Genomic DNA, 16,791 nt, shown 5'->3' on the forward strand with positions numbered 1-16,791 from the left:
TCCGATCTGCTTATCAGGAATGGCAAGGTCCTCCCCGACCTGGTTTCTGCTCCTCCAGCCTCCCTTTGCAGTGCTTCCCCAGTTCATTCTGCTCCGGCCACACAGCCTGCCGTCGGGTCCCTGCACAGGCTCGGCTTGCTCCCACCTCCCAGCCTTTGCCCTGGCCATGTCTTCAGTCTGGCCTCATCCCGCCCCTCAGGTCTCCATTCAAATGTCACCCACTGCGAGAGACCTTCCCCCACCATCCTATATGGGAGCCTCCCAGTTGCCATCTTTTTCTTATTCTGGGTTTACCGTTCTTCATTGTTCCATTTATATGCATCTGAAATGATCTTGTTTATTTATTTGCTGATTGCTTAATTGGGATATAAACTTCAAGACAGCAGGGATTGTTTTGTGTATCCCTCTACCCCAACCTGGCACATGGTAGGTAGCCAACCAATATTTGTCTGTTAATAGATTAGAATCAAAGAGTGTTATAGCTAGAAGGGGCCTGGGAAACAATATACCCCAACTCCTGCTATAGAGGAGGAGGCTCCTCGTGATGGTCAATGACACAATCAAGGTCAATGGTAGATGGTCTGAACTGTTAGGCTGGTATCCACATGGGGTCTGGTCCCAGACTGATGCCCCAGGAGTAAATTACTTACAATGTAAACATATCACAAATACTTTCCAGTAGGGCAAGCGGCTGAAATCTAGAGGGACATTAAATAACTGGGGCTTCAGAAGCATCAACAAACAAAACAGCAGCTGCCCTACCTGTTAGTATGAAATAAAACCACACCAAGGTTAGCTATCAGGCTATTGCCCAAGTATACTCCATTTTGCATAGAATATTAAGAACATAATTTATCCCTAAGTCCCTCCATCTCCTATGACAGTTTGAATTCTATGTCTGATTGGAAAACATGCCACAGGATTATCAAAGGTAGAAAAGAAGCTTCAAGAAAGCCCCTGCCATTTCTCACATGCGCAGTACCCAGCCAGGTGCCCACAGGAAGATTATGCCTCTTACAGTAAACTCTCGGGTACAGAGGCAGTGCCTCTGCCTGCACCGAGTGCTCTGTACTTACGAGCCCTTATTTATTCAACGTATAAATAAAATTTAAAACAAATTAAAAACCTGGAAAGTTTTGTACTGACTTTGAGCTTGAACACTGACAGGTTGGAAGAGGGAAACTTTCAGCTACATGAATAATCTTCAGACTGAGTAAATATTATTTGCAAGTGAAACATCTCTCTAACTGAGGGCGTTAAAATCCTAAGAAGAAGGGCCAAGTTTAGACAAATTAATTGTATTCTCAGCTTAGAGAAACTTGCCTCTGTCTTCCATCCATCCCAGATATTTTTGAACTTGCAATGGTGCCCTACTCTCTGTAGCATCAGTCTGAGCAGCTGTATTTGACTCAATGATCCTGCTTAAGCTGGACTCCCCATCTAGTCCAGCACCCCTCACCTCTACCCTATGATTCTGTGAGGCTGGATGTCACATGGCCCTCAGCCCCTGGCCCACCATCACTTCCTTCCACTTCTGTTCTTTCCCATCTCAGGTTTCTCTTCAGGGCATTTGTCCCTGCACAGCCTTTCACCTTCCTCACCCAGCCCAGTCCTGGCCATCCTTCAGGGAAGGAGACACTCAGGTTCTACCGCCTCCAAGACGCTGTCTCCAGCACGCCTCCCTCCAAACAGGGCCAAGTTCAATTACAACGTCAATAGTGGTACCATGTTCCCCCAAAATAGCCCAGAAGCTCCTGACAAGCTGGGGCCCAGTCGTACATGATTCTCAAGTGGCTATGGCAACACTAGGTATATGGTTATGGGTTTAATACAAAATACCAGTTTAGGGAGTCAAAAGCATTCACCCCAAGCAATCTGCTATGTATGGGGACCTAGCAGGAGGTGCTGCCAACTCCTTGCCATTGCAGAGCTCTTCCTTTAGTGGACTCCAGGGGACTTCTGATCCTAGGTGACAGATACTTAAAATAAACCTCTGTCTTACCCTCAACCACAGCAATGAAGACAACAATGTCAAACGCTCCCAGGGGCCTCCCTCCTTGAATGGGAGAAAGGTCTGCTGAACTGGCACTTAAAACTCTGCTCACCTGTCCAGTTTAGCATATTCCCCTGACTTAGCCTAGAAACCTAGGTAGACTTTTAGTCTAAATATATTTCTGGGGCCCGTGGTAGGATGTTTAGATTCTGAATCCTCAGGAAAAATGTTATACAAAAATGGGCACACCTTTGATCCAATGGTCTCCAAAGTGGGATGGGAAAGAAAAATCGTAAAAAATCAATCTCTGTATTTTATTTCATCTTTAATTTCCATTTTTGAGTGTTTCCAATGCTTGTAATTAGGACTCTATTTAAGATAAAAGTAGCAACCCTAGTGGCTCTGCTCAGTGGTTAGAGTGTTGGTCTGTGGACTGAAGGGTCTCAGGTTCAATTCTGGTCAAGGGCACCATTAAAAAAGTAAAAGAAAAAAGAAAAAGAAAGATCATAGTAACAGCAACAACTGATACTCATTGAGTGCTTACCATGTACCAGGCACTGTTTGAACACCTTTTACGTGTTTATACTCAGTTTAATTCTTCCAGCAACACAATGGTAGGTCCCCTTATTAGCACCTTTTAAAGGAATGTGACTTACAAATGAATTTATGAATATACATACATGGACAGCACATGTTTTCACTGTTTATTTACTGTTAGGGGTCCATGGCAAAAAACCCCACTATCTGGTCTCAGCCTTCCCCTGTTTCTTTGGGTGTCCCCACTTCTGTGGAAACCCTCCTACTTCTGGAATGACTCCATTACTTCTGTGGTTGTGTGGGCACCCTTCACTCCTTCAGGTAGCCCCTATTTCTGCATGTGCTCCCCCACTTCTGTGGTCATATCCTCATGTCTATGAGTGTCCCTACCTCTGTGGGCACCCAGACACTGCGGGATCTGCTTATCTGAATGTTTATTGCCACTGAGACGGCCAGGAATTCCGAGAGATGCAGACTTGCTCCTGTGAAATCACTAGCAGGCCTGTCCTGTGCCCTCGCTGCTGGTGCCCATGGTTTCCTACCATTTCTGCGAGCCATTTTCAAATGGGATCTTGGCTCTGCTGTTTTGACTCTGTTGCTGTCAAGGTAGCTGGCCACCTTCCTTCTATCCCAGCTTCTCAGTCCCAGTGGAAAAAGATACCATCAGTGTTAAGATCCAAGTGGTAGAGGCCACCCTCCATCAACGGAAGGCCAGCCACCGAGTGTGTGCAGCACTAAATTAACCCAAGGGCACTGTGGCAGAGGGGCTGGCTGCTCACGCACATCACGACCCACCAGGGGCTTGGCAAGAGCACTCCCTTAATTGAAGGCATTGGGTTTGCATTTGAGTCACAGTGCCCTATTTCAGCCTTTGTTTGCCAAACCGCCAGTCAACTTAAACTAAAACATGTTTTTGGAAAAGACTTTTAGGGGTGGTAGGAATGCATAGCTTGCTGGAAACATTCAAATGGACTTCGGGTGGTGATGCAGGAAAAAAATAAGAATGTGCATTGGTTTAGATGGTGAAGTTCTTTGCTGCAGAGGGACAGAGAGAGTTGCAAGCTTTTGATTCTTTCCTGATCTGCTAGCTATGGGGGTCGGTTCATCCCAGTCAGGAGACTGATACTCAAGGTTCTCCAGGACCTTCCTGGTCTGAACATGGCATCTACGGTTACCATCTATGCGGCCGCATTCGCATTCCACAGAGAGAGCTGGGAGGACCAGGCCCCCCTGGCATTAAAGCATTAAAGCCCTCTCCTGTGCACCTGCCTCAGCGCCTTGTTTAAAAACCCAGTGTGCAAAATACAACAGATGGGCCCCCAAATAGTTCCTGAGATGGGTTGCAAACTTGAAAACCCATTGGAATCACCTGGTGGATGCACTTCAGTAGCAATGCTGGGCACCACTTCAGCTAATGAAATCAGGCCCCGAAGAGGTGGGTTTCTGTAGGCGAGCCTCACAGGTGATTCTAACATGCAGCCAGGGTTGGGACCGTTGGGACCATTTGGCCATAAGCGGGTCCTTCACAGAGCCAAGAGCAGTGTGTGGTCTCTGAAACCCTCCCGGTTTACTGGAGACTCCCTTTCTTTGCTGGCTTCTTCCTACCCTGGATGAGTTAGTTAGCACTTCCCTCCTGTGGTTACCAAGTTCCAGCCCTACCACTAGCCCAGCTCCTGGAATCCACCCCTGGCCCCAGGGGAATTTCCAAAATGTGTTGGTCTTGAGACGTGGTGTAAACAAATTTTTTAAAATGACCATTCATAAATGAGCAAGTTGCTGCTTCTAAAGATCTTAAATCATCTTTAAAACCCACGGTTAAAATTGTATTTAAACCATTGTGGGTGGGGAAGGGATAGAGGCAATGAGTGCAGCCTGAAGCCAGTTAAGATACAAATGCTATAAAAAAAACCTCTGCAATTTATATTCAAAATTTTGATTCCAAAAATTCCACAAAATTCTTGTGCTTACTGATAAAAAGTATGACATTTTGAGACAGCAGTGTTGGTGGTCGCTTTTGTTCCCTTTGCATGTCTCTTTTTCTGGAGATGACAGCCAGCATGAACACAGTATTTTTTAAAATGTACTTTGCCTTTAAAGAGATTTAAAAAAATTTTTAAAGGCCTTCAAAGTTGGTTCAGTTTCTTACTGGAACTAAGGAATCGTTGTAGCATGAAGAAGCCATTAGGTGAAGTAGTAAGATGGGGATAAATGCTGGAAACCGCTTTGCAAAGTTGGTTTAAGGATAAGAATATATGAGAAGTGTATTCAGTTCCTTAGAAGAAAAGCCTCAAAACGCGGTGCCTATCATTAAAATGTTTTAAGCTCTTCATAAAAATAACATATTATTTCTCAAATTACAGAGGGCTCTAAGAGTGAAGGGGAAAAAAAGATTGTTCTTTCCAAAACAGTAATATTTTTCCACTACTTCTGAACCTAATGACTCTGAAAGCATTCGGCAGTTTCTCGAACTTAAAAATTATTTATGAGAAAGAGCCCATGATACAGTTTGCAATTAGACACTCTCAGACACAAGTCCTCTGTGCTGAGTCTTAATCAGTGAGATTTCCCAGTTAATTATTATTTTTTTAAGTAGGAAACATGTTCATAAACTAAATTAAAAAGGTATTTTAGGGGGAATCAATGATAATTTGTCGGTAAGTAGGTAATAATAAATATCGGGAGCTGACTTTGCACGATAGCTTCTGCTCTGCAGAGTATCTCCACATATAATATATTACTGAGTTTCACAGCCACCCCGTGCAGTGAGGTTATTCTAAGTCCCTCTTAAGGAGAGGGAAACTGAGTCTTAGAGAGGCTGAAACAGTGAAAGTAGTGGAGCTTCAATCCTCTGATCCCAGGCCATTTTACTTTCAATCCTTTGCTTGCTTAGGACTTATTGTAGACTGTGCAGGTTTCAGATCCTCATTTTGTATTTATGTAGCTTCATGACCTTGGACAAGTCATTTTATCTTTATCTATTTGTTTAAACATCGATAATAAAAGCCCCTACACTTCGCAGGGTTACTGAAAGGCTAAAGGAGGGTAATGCACGTGGGTGTATGAAACAGGTTTTCACTGCCACCATCCTTGTTCCTTTCTGTAACTTTATTTCTTGTGAAAGGAATAACAGGTGGGAAGGAGAACCATCTAAAAACTGTCCATGTTGCTGACGAGTTTGTAATCAAGACGCCAGATCTGGGTGTCTGGCTCTAATACCCAGGGGATGGAAACTATTCATATTCTTAGCAACAGTTTCCAGATCTTCCTGGGCCTGTCTCCAACCAGCCTGGGCTGGACTGCCGGCTACAGTGACCTCCCTGAGGTGGCAAGCACACCGAATGACACGTACATTTCATCGAGACGGGCTCACATTTTCAACCCTTTTGGATTGGAATAAGGGCTCAGCTGAAGAGTGGACAGAGCCGCTCATGTGGTCCTGGGCTCAGCTTCAAGCTCCTAACCTACGAGGACGCCTGGGTTTCCATCAGGTCAGTTGGGACGGCAGCCCTGCATCTGCCCAGAGGACAGGTGAATGATCCGGGCCTCAAAGGGGCCTGAATGTCATCGCTCTGGCAGAGCCTTTGCAATCATCTGACTCAATGACATGCCACGAGAAGCACAACAACCCAGGGAGAAGAAAATAAAAACCAAACCAACACCCACATGGGGAAAATTCCCTCCTACTTCTGAGCCTAAGACCCAAACAGCTGCTACCTCCTCCCAGGTTGACCCACAAGGCTGCTTGGGGGGGGGGGAATGATAATAAACTAATTAAGAAGAACCCCTGACTTGAAGGGCAGGGTCAGATTTATTTGCATTACTATCTTCATCAGTGATATTTTGCTAAAGCAATGGACCCAAACAGGTAGTTTCAAGCTTTGGGTCAACACAGGGCTGAATGTTGTCATCACAGGAGGGCGGAGGTGGAAGGGAGCCCTGGGAAAGAAGCCCTGAGGTGCTCTGAACTCATCCAGTGTCGTGGTCTGAACCCCGAGTGCCTTGGGGCCATCTAGAGTCAGCTGCACTAGAACCAGGAATTGGACGGCAGGAACAGTCAGAGGTGCAGAAGGTTTTTAAAACAAGCCGAGGTGCTTTACAGCTTGCTTACCGCTGAATTCTCTCTTGCTAATGTCGCTGCCAGAGCCCATGCTGGCTGCAGTGCGCTCCCATTTATCCACAGGGGCTGGGAGCGGCTCCCTGAAGTATCCTGGAGTCCCCGTCGGTCGGGGCCAACCTCAGGGATACCTCAAGGATCCACATAAGAACTTCAAGTTTGATGGGGGAGGGGGAAGTTGAGTCCATTTCTGCTTCCCTCAAAGTTCTCAATGTTCTGAAAAGTTGCTTGTTTGGGGAAACTACTTGCAGACAACCACAAAAAGACAATTCAACCTGAGAGAGGCTGGATCGGCCTTTGGGTTCCTGAGACTTACCCGCACGACGTAGTTGAACCTCCTGGAGTCCAGAATGGCGGTGGAGAAGTCCAGCCTGTTGAAAGCTTCTCCCAGCGTGCAGTAGCCATGGCGCTGAGCATGAGAAGGGGGTGCAGAGGTTACCCCAGAGCAGTGCACCTGGACTGGGCTGAACAAGGCTGGTGCCTGTCTAGGTAACCACGACCATCTGCTCCTTTCTTGTGCCATGACATGCTTTTCCTGGGAACCCCCTGAGAGCCACAAATGTGGGGGCAGTGGAGCTGGCAGCTGCTTCAGTCAGTGACTCACATGTGAACACCCTTCGTGACTGTGCCATTCGGGCCCCGATCTCTGCACAGAGTAGCTGGGGAAATTCATAAGCAGCTGCTCATCAGGGAAAGGTTGGGAGCTGGATATGTGATGTGTGAGACGATGAGAGTTGCTCATTGTAACATACTCCTGGGAGGACGATCAGACTACCTGCCGACTCTGCCGGCTACCTTGCCTCGCATCTCTAGTGCTTTTCTCAATCTGATCATCAGAAGCATTCTTAAGGCTTCATGAAGAAGCAAAGGAAGTTTTGATCTTTGACCTATGAACCCACAGGGAACCGGGAGTAGAGAGCTCCGGCTCATATTCCCAGCTCGGCTCTGAGTATCTGGGTGCACCACTGACCCCCTCAAGGCCTTGTATCCCAGAGGGAACTAGCTGTTCTCCAAGGTCCCTGACAGTGACCGAAATTCTATCGCTCTCCTACTGCCTTGTATCCTGGATGTCTGAGCAAATAAATGCCTGGGCAGAGAGAAAATATACACAAAAGGGTTTTATAAAGTGCCATGCAAATGTGGTTATTACAGTGTCTTTTCCCCTTCTACATCTCACTCGGTGCCTCACACGGAGTAGGCAAAAAAATTCTGCTATATTTAGTGACTAGCTTTTCCAGGGCTAAAACTTAACTGAGTTGAAGTCTAAAGAGGTCTTAGAACAAAAAGGAGGCACTGTCCTGAGGCAAAGGCCAGGGCTTTATAATAATATATTTGAGGTGGGCATCTTTATAAACATTTTTACATACATTATCTTACTGAATGATTGGCGGGGGGCCAACCTAGTGACTTCTGCTTCTCTCTCTCTCTGGAGCCCCAAATTCTAATGGTAGGCAAATTAGTGGGCTGTTCGTCACCACCACCCACACCCAAGAAGACAGTCATGATTTGAAATAACATTGTTGCCCAATTCCCCCCACTCTGTAGGGAAAGGAATAAAGCTAAGCATACTCTTTAATAAACGGATGGTGCTCACCTCTTTAGTGCTTCCTTTGTGAACATAGATCCATTTTTCTTGGTGGAAATCTAGAGACAAAAAGAAAAATTACCCAGCTTTAACATGCCCAAGATGTTAAGCTTGTTTCTTTTTCATTTATCCCAAAGTGTAAAAAGTTTCAACAAAAAAAGACACAAAAACTCCACTGATAATCTAAGAGGCTGCACATGCCTACTTTCTGCAGTGTATAAATACTGGAGTTACAATTTACTTTGTCTAAAGCACTCCAAATCTTTGATACTCAAATCTAGTATCTCATAGCTCCAAATTAAAAAAAAACCCTTGACACCCAAGTACAAGTTTTTTTATATGCCAAACCTACAATGTATACAAGGCCATAAAAAGTAGAAATAAAACAGATAACACGAGAGAACCATGCAGTACAGATGGCTTAAGCTAAAGATCTGTAATTCCTGCTTATTAATATAACTTAATACTCTCTGTTGATGCTCACATACAGCATCTAGAAGTGTTACTAGCACTTATACAAGGAAAGAGGGAGAAACAAATCAATTTTCAAAGCCCCAAAACAGTTCAAAATAAATGCCCATGCTGGAATTGATTCAGCTGACCATATCACTAAATTAACTATGTCAAACACAAGTGACAAGCAGGAAAAAAACAAAACAAAACCCCACATCCCAACTAGCAACTGACTTATAAACAAGACTATAAAGAACGCATTAATCTCGCTCATAAAATGCAGAGGCGGGTCTCTGGGTGCAAAGATCCCGGCACCCCGTCAAGGACGCAGTGAACCTCGAAGCCGGTGTCTGCCGTTGGAGGTGAGATTACTCCTCCCGCGTCCCCCAAAGCAGCGGGCAGAGCGGCCCTGGAGCGGCTTTCTGAAGCGCAGAGCAAAGGGCTTACACTGAGTTTTGGCCTTGCAGTTCAGCATGTCCTTCTTTCTCTTCTTGGCCGCGACATCGTAGTTCAGGCTGTTGAAGAGATTCCCCTTATTGTATGCGTCCTTGCTGCGGTAACTAGGAAAAAGAAGACAGAGGAAGTGCTGTGACAGTCACGCTCTGACGGGAGCCACCTCCCTACCTAACTTACTGGATTATAAAACGCGGCCATACAAGCTTCTCCAACACGACAATGCAGATCCCTCCCTAGAGGTCTCTCCAGGCACAGGCATCCCTTTTTGAGGATCACATATTGTCACATCTCAGTGGAAGGCAGGGATGGGGGCTTCTGCTCCTTGTGAATTCCCAACAGTGCCTGCCATTGTATTTGACACACAGCCCGGCACTCTTTCACCGCGGGTGGGTGACGCAGGGTGCTACAATATTACTTTAAGCAAGAGGGATGAATGGAGGGGGTGGGAGAGGGGCCATTACGGGTACCCCTGTAACACACAATGCCCTCATTTTGCAACAGCACCCACCCCAAGCTGCTTTAAAAAAAAGATATAATTCCCCTACCATACAAGTCTCCTATTGAAAGTGTACCCAAGCTGCTTTTAACTAGCATGCTTCTGTCAGGCCTTTAAAATCTGATCACATTTACAAAAATCCGACTTGCAAACTCCATTTCTACGAGGTGTTTTGTGAACCAAGCTAGCTGTTTAGTCTTCATGTAATGGACTAACACTAGGGGTCATGCTGCAAGGCGAGGACCGCGGGTCCTAAAGGAAACAAGCTTAGTTCACAATTCATAAGTTTATAAGGGCTGAGAAGACAGAACTGCCCAACCCCCAGGTCACTGGAGGAATCGTAGGCTCAACCCGGGTCACGTGGATTTTTTCCCCTCGTAGGCTGAGGCATCATTTGGAGGGACTGACTGAGTTCTGGCCTACTATACAATGTCACTTCAAAGTCAATCTCTGCAGAGTTTCCACAGAAGGGATGCAGGAGAAATACTGAGGTAGAATGGGGAAGGTAGGTTCCCAACTCTCCCAACTCCCATGGGCTATGTAGGTATATGCAAGGCAGGTTTTAGAATGCCAAGTAGTAAAACATAAATAAGGTTTTTTAAAAAATTACATCACCAAAGTATTACAGTCCTTTATAATTTTCTGAGTTCCTCTGCTGAATTTAAAATGTGATTTAAGCCCAGCCAGGCATAGCTCAGCAGTTAAGCATCGACCTAGGATCCAGGCGATCAGGGCTCGATTCCCGGTCAGGGGACATGCCCGGGTTGCGGGCTTGATCCCCAGTCGGGGGCGTGCAGGAGACAGCCGATCAATGACTCTCATCATTGATGTTTCTATCTCTCTCTCTCCCTCTCCCTTCCTCTCTCTGAAATCAATAAAGATATATTTAAATAAAATAAAATGTGATTTGATTTATATCTTTTTTGGACATACTTATTGGGTCCAAACAGACACACCTGTATTTCTCCAATCTGTGGACATTGTATAAATGGTAAAATAGAGGGTTTGAGGCAAGTTCCAGTAGCCTGTTGTTATGACAGTTTCTCAAGTAACACTTCAATGCGTACAATAAGTAACTTGCTAAAATGCTCGCACGTGACAACACCAACAATACACTCAGTGTTTCTAGACCCATCAGGATAAGCTTAATGGATAACCAATCATTTGTTAATCTTCCCTCAGAAGGCCCTGCTTAATAGCATTTACTGAGCTTCCTAATATCTTTAGCATTCTCCTTTTCATTCAGAGAGACAGGATATTTTTAGGTTTCAGAGAGCTTGCTGCAGAGATGTCCTCTCTTGGAGGTACTTTCTTCTGCAAGCCAAGGGTGAACGTTTTGGACCAGGCTTTGTGTCACACGTGGGTGTGTTTGTCCACTTGCAGCAGAAGAGTGGCAGAACAAAGGGAAGGCAGAACTCGCAGTCTTGACAGCTAACTTAAGAAATTTCAATCAAGCTTGAGGAGAAGGGAAAAAATGGAAGGTCACTTGACTGACCCATGAGGTCCTAAGGCTGAGAACAGCTTTAGAAAGCGGCTGGGACATTTTGTGTGCAAAAATACCACACGACAGCTTATTTTGAAAGGAAACACACACAGGTACCATGAACAAAACCCTACAGCTTAAGCTCCACATATAAAGAAGCATAAAACGAAACTGTCGTATTCTCAATCACACAAGGAAGGTGGGGCAGAAAATTCTTAGAGCCAGGGCCATAGATTGTGACCCTTCCTTAGAGATTTTAAATACTTATTTTGCCATATTCTTTTCTCACTGAAAACATTCCTCAAAAAAATTGAGCCCTGGCTTTCCTCACCGGAACAATAATAACCTGCTCTGAGCCCCAGGGACTCATTCCCAAAGCTAGTTTCAGAATTTGACATAATTGACGAGGCTCTCTCACTGTAGAATGCAGAAAAGCTTGGACCAAAGCGAAACCATGCACTTTTCACTTGGTTATTAGGTTCTGGGCTCCAGAAGTAGGGCCTGGAAGGGATGGTTATGGGGCTTATTTATATTGCCTGCTTATATGTTTTCTTTTAAGCAATAATATTTTGAGAGTTCAATTATATCCATTCCAAGGATATGCAATGCAAAGCCAATGGGAAATTACAGCAGATTAAAAAAAATTTTTTTAAACAAGAAAAGCTACCACCACTCAGGAACCTGGACATTTATTTACTTATTTTCTTTGAAAAAAGCAAAACCATTGAAAGAGGTTGCTTTCTTCATGCACCTCAGTCACAGCTAATAAGTTGCTCTTTTGCAGTCACTTCTTGCTAAAGGTTGATTTTTATAGGCACGGGCCTAGAATAAGAAAGATGGCCTCTCCCAGCCCTGTACTACCATCACACATCCCAAGACACCTGAAGACAACTTGAGAAAAGGTGGAAAGATTTCCGAGTAAGATGATTTTGGGAGCAGAGATAAAGGGAGGGTGGGGGCAGGGTGGGGAGCCTTATTTCTCATTTCATTTGCAGTAACAGGCCATCTCAAAGAACTTACATGCATAAATGCATAACCAATGGACACAGACAATGGTATGGGCAAGGCCTGGGGGTGGAGCGGGTGCAGGGTGGAGGGATCAATGGGGGAAAAAAGGGGCCATCTGTAATACTTTCAACAATAAAGATAAATTTAAAAAAGAAAGAAAAGAAAGCAGTGGCTACTCTAAAGGGCTCGACTGAAGATGAAGGCCAATGAGATTTCTAGCTGATTTGCCCCATTACATACCCAAATTGTCAAACTTACATGGCTAGGACCCGGACTGCATGGTAAAACACACACACACACAACTGCTTAGCGTATAAAGCTCTTAGAACAGTGCCTTGCTCGCAGTAAGCACTCATAAAAATCTTAACTGTTATTTTTATTTTCTTATGCCCTATTCATCCAGGGCACCAAGGTAAACTTCCTGCTTCCTGGTTCAGCTTTAGCTATACTGGAAAGCAACATTAAACTTTTCAACTGCAGGACTGGATGGGGGCTTGGAGAAGGGTGGCTGAGGCTCAGAGAGCCAAGATGACTCACCTGGGGTTGGGGTGGGGGCCGGGAGGGGGCCTGTTGGTGAGAAGGGCTGTCTCAGGTGTCTTAACTATCACTTCCTTGAGGCTTCTTGGAGCACCTCAACTCATTCTGAGCTCTTTCCTTGGATTTTAAATCTGTCCCACCAAATTAAACACTTGTCATTCCTTCTCTGTCTTACATAGTTTTGACTTTTAGAGAAGGGGCCCGGCTTTAAGCTTATCTGGAATCCTCCACAATCTCATTTCGGGGCACTTAGCAGCGATGGGTTTTGTAACATTGGGCTGCCAGAGGACAGGGCCTCGGGTCACAGAGACAATGGCCAGCAGAACTCAGAGAAGGTGTGCTGTGCACACATGCTGTGTTCAGCTCTAAACACTAACCTCAGGCTGAGACACTCCCAATGCACCCTTCATCCCTGACCTTGTTGGGGCAGCTCACAGAATGGTCCGTGGAATTAGAGAAGTGTACCCTGTCTCTGTAGTCCTCTGTTTTACAAACCCCCTTTCCTTTTTGAAAGGGCCTGCCTTTTGTTTTCTCCTAACAGGAGAGGCATTCAACTTCACCTGTGTAGGTAGGCACTCAGCCCAAACCCCACATCACAGAGAAACATCACCAGGACTGAAAACAGTGGGGATATTTGAGACTACAAACCCAGGTCTCAGAAGGCCAACTGCTTTTAAGAAGTTGGCAGACTTCTTATGCTAAGTAAGGAAGGGATTGTTTACAATTGCGAGGGGGGAAAAAATACAGGACTCCACAAACAAACAGCCAGCTGCTTTGCTAGAAGCTACCAGATGATTCCTAACCTCTGACTCATCAAAGAACTGCAGGCAGTCCCTCTATCCATCACTGTTTGTGATAATGGCGGCCAGTGCAGCAGCTCCAGTTTAGAGGGTGTGAAAAGGGGGAAAGGAAAGGTAGACTCAGGAAGGGGACAAGCAATCTCAGTCTAGGTTTAACGTTTGTGCTAAGTTAAAACCATCTTCATGACTCCCATACATGGAGAGAGAGGCATCACTATTTACTTTGAAAGGCATGACACCATCATATCTCCCGGAGCAGGTACAGTGGGAATATTTATATGAACCAGAGTCTCTATTTTGAATCCTCTCCTGCTGAACCCAGCGGTCTGCTTCCCACTGAGGAGCATCCTACAATCATATTTGGGTGAGTCACTGTGACACAGCTCGGCAGGTCGGCTGCACCTCTCTAGAAAGAATCTGAACTGTTACACAGAAATAACCAAATATGACATGGTCATTCCTTAGGAATGAGGAGGAAGGAAGCTTCTCTCCTGAGAAGAATAATTCAGGCCCAACCAGTAACTTGAGTTCCCAAATGACATAGTCTGGTGATAGCAGGTGATCTTTTAATTTTTCTGTAAGTAAATATCTGATTTTCCATAAATACAATTTTTTTGCAGTGCTCCCCAAACTGCCCAGGATCTGCCTCTAAGTGTCTTTAGCATAGAGGTCAATATGCTCTTGTCTTTTCCAGACAGGCCTTCAAGATTAAACACTGTTTTTTGGTTTTGATTTTGTTTTTCCATTGTTTGCTTTACAAATCACAAACAGATGGGGGTGGGTGGGCTCTGGAGGTCAGGCTGTCAAAATAACCATATTTTCTTGATAGTTTTCTTAAAATTAAGTGTCAAGAGGTCAGCTAAACAACCACGAGTAAGCCTCTGTGAGGGGGAACCTGGGGGTTACAAAACTGTCCACTGAAATCAATTTAAGGAGGAGGGAGGTCAGGGGTTTTCATCAGAGTGGGTGAGAAAAGGCACCCACGGGTGACTCAGGCTGCCCAGGCCTCCTCGGGACCCACTTTCATTGCTCTCCTCCCTGGGCCCAATGCCAGGGCCCTGGAAGCCCACCGCTGGGAACGAGGGCGGGCAGCTTCCAGCGCCGGGCCAGCGCTCTGCGTCCTCCGGCAGAGCCCCCGGCTGGGCGGACGGTGGCCTCGGCCCGGGGGCTCCGCGTTTCACAAGCACCCGCCCAAACGGGCGCACTCACTATACTAAGAACAGGAACCCCAGGCGTCGCCGAGGAAACAGGTGCAGGCGCTTGGTCCCCCCAGAAGAGGGGACTTGCGGGGTTCATTCTCCCTCCCTCCCCTGCAGCTCTGCGGCCCCCACGCCTGGCCACCGCCTCGGAAGCCTGCCCGCGAGCGGGCGCCGGGCCCTTCCTGGTTACTCATCCCGCCCGCCCACTGCGGTCGCCCGTGCGTGGGAAGAGCCCGGCGGCGCGCACCCGGCGGAGCCCGCACCCAGCGCCGTCACCCCGCTGCGCCCACGGCGCTGGGCCCCCGCAGCCCCGCCGCCCGGGCGGTGAAAGGCGCGCGGCCCACTCGCCAGCGCCCCCGCGCTCGCAAACGGCGCGACTCCGTTGTCCTTAAGGCAGGGGACCCCTCAAATGGCGTGCTTAGGTTTGAGTGTTTGTGGCCAATATCCGCGTTTGTCGTCGGACTCCCGGAGGGGCGCGGGGCTCTGCGGGGAGTAGCGCCCACTTGTAGACGCTGACCTTGGACAACCAGAGAACTCGCATCCCCGGAATCCCGTGCTCGGATGACCTCTGCAGAAACCAGGCAGCTCGCTCCCATCCCCCTATTCCAATAGGGGACACCCTATTCCAGCCTCGCCTGACCCCCACCCCCGCGCCCCGCTCCCCAGAAGCCGGCCTGGGTGTGCGTCGGGGGCTGGAAGGCGGCGGGCCCGCTCACCTGCCGAGCTCGCTCACGAAGCCGCCGCTCTTCTCGTCCAGGAAGCGCTTCCAGCCGTCGGCCGTCTTCACCCAGCTCTGCCCAGGGGACCTCCAGTCCTGCCCGAGGAACGGCATGGCACCGCGCGCGCCGACGGCGGGACCAGCTGGGCGCGGGGCCGGCCCTGGGCGGACGCTCGGGGGCCGGGGCCGGCGGAGGGAGCGGCGAGGAGGGTGCGGTTTCGGGGTGCGGGGCGGAGCGCTGCGCTGCAGAGGGCGCCGCGCCGGGAGGGTCGCGGGGCGCGGGGCTGGGGAGTGCGGCGCGTCGGCCCCGGCCGCGGTATTTATCGCGGGCCGCTGGCCGCCGCTCTTTGTTGCCGGAAGAGCCGCCTGCTCTTAGCCCGGCCCCCCCGGCCCCGAGGCCACGTGGCTTTGTTTATGGGCTCGGCTTGTTTTCCGAGGCGCCCGCGGCTCCTGCTCCTCTAGCAGTTGCACAACCGCGCGCGGGTGGAAACTTGAGGCGGCGCTGCCAGGCCGGGGCTCCCGCCGCCCCTCCGCTTGGCCCCGCCGCCCCCTCCCCGCCCCCAGGGCGCAGCTGCCGCCGCCGGGAGCGGGGCCGGGCGCTCGGGAAGCCGCGTCCCCCTCCCGCGGCTCCCGGGCTGGCCGAGTGCGACGAGGAGGAGGCCGGGGCGGCGTCCGGGTCACTGCGGGCGGGGGTGGGGGGAGGGACAGGTCCCCTTCCACCCCCCTTCCACCCCGAGCTGTCAAAATGCAGCCCCGCCGCCCGAGCAGCCCCCGGGGGCGCGGCCGGGGCAGAGCCTCCTGACCCCTCGCACTGCCTAGACCCCACTCTTGGACAGAGGAGGGACAGCCCCGCACCCCACCCTGCCTCCCAACTGTCGTTAACGGGTCCCAAGTACGCTACCAGGCCTGTTTCCCCGGGTGGCAAAGGGAGGAGGAGAGGGAAGGAGTCCAGGCGGCACCTGGGCCCAGCCGTGGGAGGAGAGTCAGGGGCAGCCCCCCGCGCACCCCTAAGCGAGCAGGCCTGGCCGGCACCGAGCCGCCAGGGAGCAGGTCAGGGGTGTCCTAGCCCCGTTCTCTGTCTGAACCCCCTCCGGGGTACTTGGGCTGGGCTTTTGTCTTGAAGAACCTCTGTACCCCACCCCACCCCCTTTCTGCATCTTTGGGCTATTAGATCCTTTCTGGGAAATAAAAGGGGAAGAGTTTTAGCTTTGGTGAGGGTTAAGGGAGAGACCGAGAATGCCCCTCCGCCCGACTCACCTGGACTAAAGGAGCTGCACTGTGAATGCCAGCTGAGGGCACCAAGGGCCCCAGAGAAGGGGTAAGCCAGTGACTTACCCAGGCCACAGGGCTAGTTTCTTCACCACCCTTAGTAGGATCTGAAATTACCCTGTTTGCGTTCACTTTAAAAATTT

General features: G+C 48.7%; 1 protein-coding gene across 1 annotated transcript in view; it reads right to left on the reverse strand.

Annotated features, from left to right (window-relative positions):
• FBXO32 (F-box protein 32) overlaps positions 1-15,864 on the reverse strand; it is a 29,683-nt gene extending 13,819 nt beyond the window's left edge. Inside the window, exons 1-4 of the mRNA XM_081117429.1 lie at positions 15,378-15,864; positions 9,130-9,242; positions 8,239-8,288; positions 6,961-7,053 (exon numbers count right to left, since the gene is read on the reverse strand). Coding sequence (XP_080973555.1) covers positions 6,961-7,053; positions 8,239-8,288; positions 9,130-9,242; positions 15,378-15,493 — 372 coding nt within the window. The 5' untranslated portion in view covers positions 15,494-15,864. The remainder of the gene's footprint in view (positions 1-6,960; positions 7,054-8,238; positions 8,289-9,129; positions 9,243-15,377) is intronic.
• Positions 15,865-16,791: the final 927 nt, after the last annotated feature.

Source organism: Miniopterus schreibersii, assembly GCF_964146895.1.
Source record: "Miniopterus schreibersii genome assembly, chromosome: 17".
Taxonomy (NCBI): domain Eukaryota; kingdom Metazoa; phylum Chordata; class Mammalia; order Chiroptera; family Miniopteridae; genus Miniopterus; species Miniopterus schreibersii.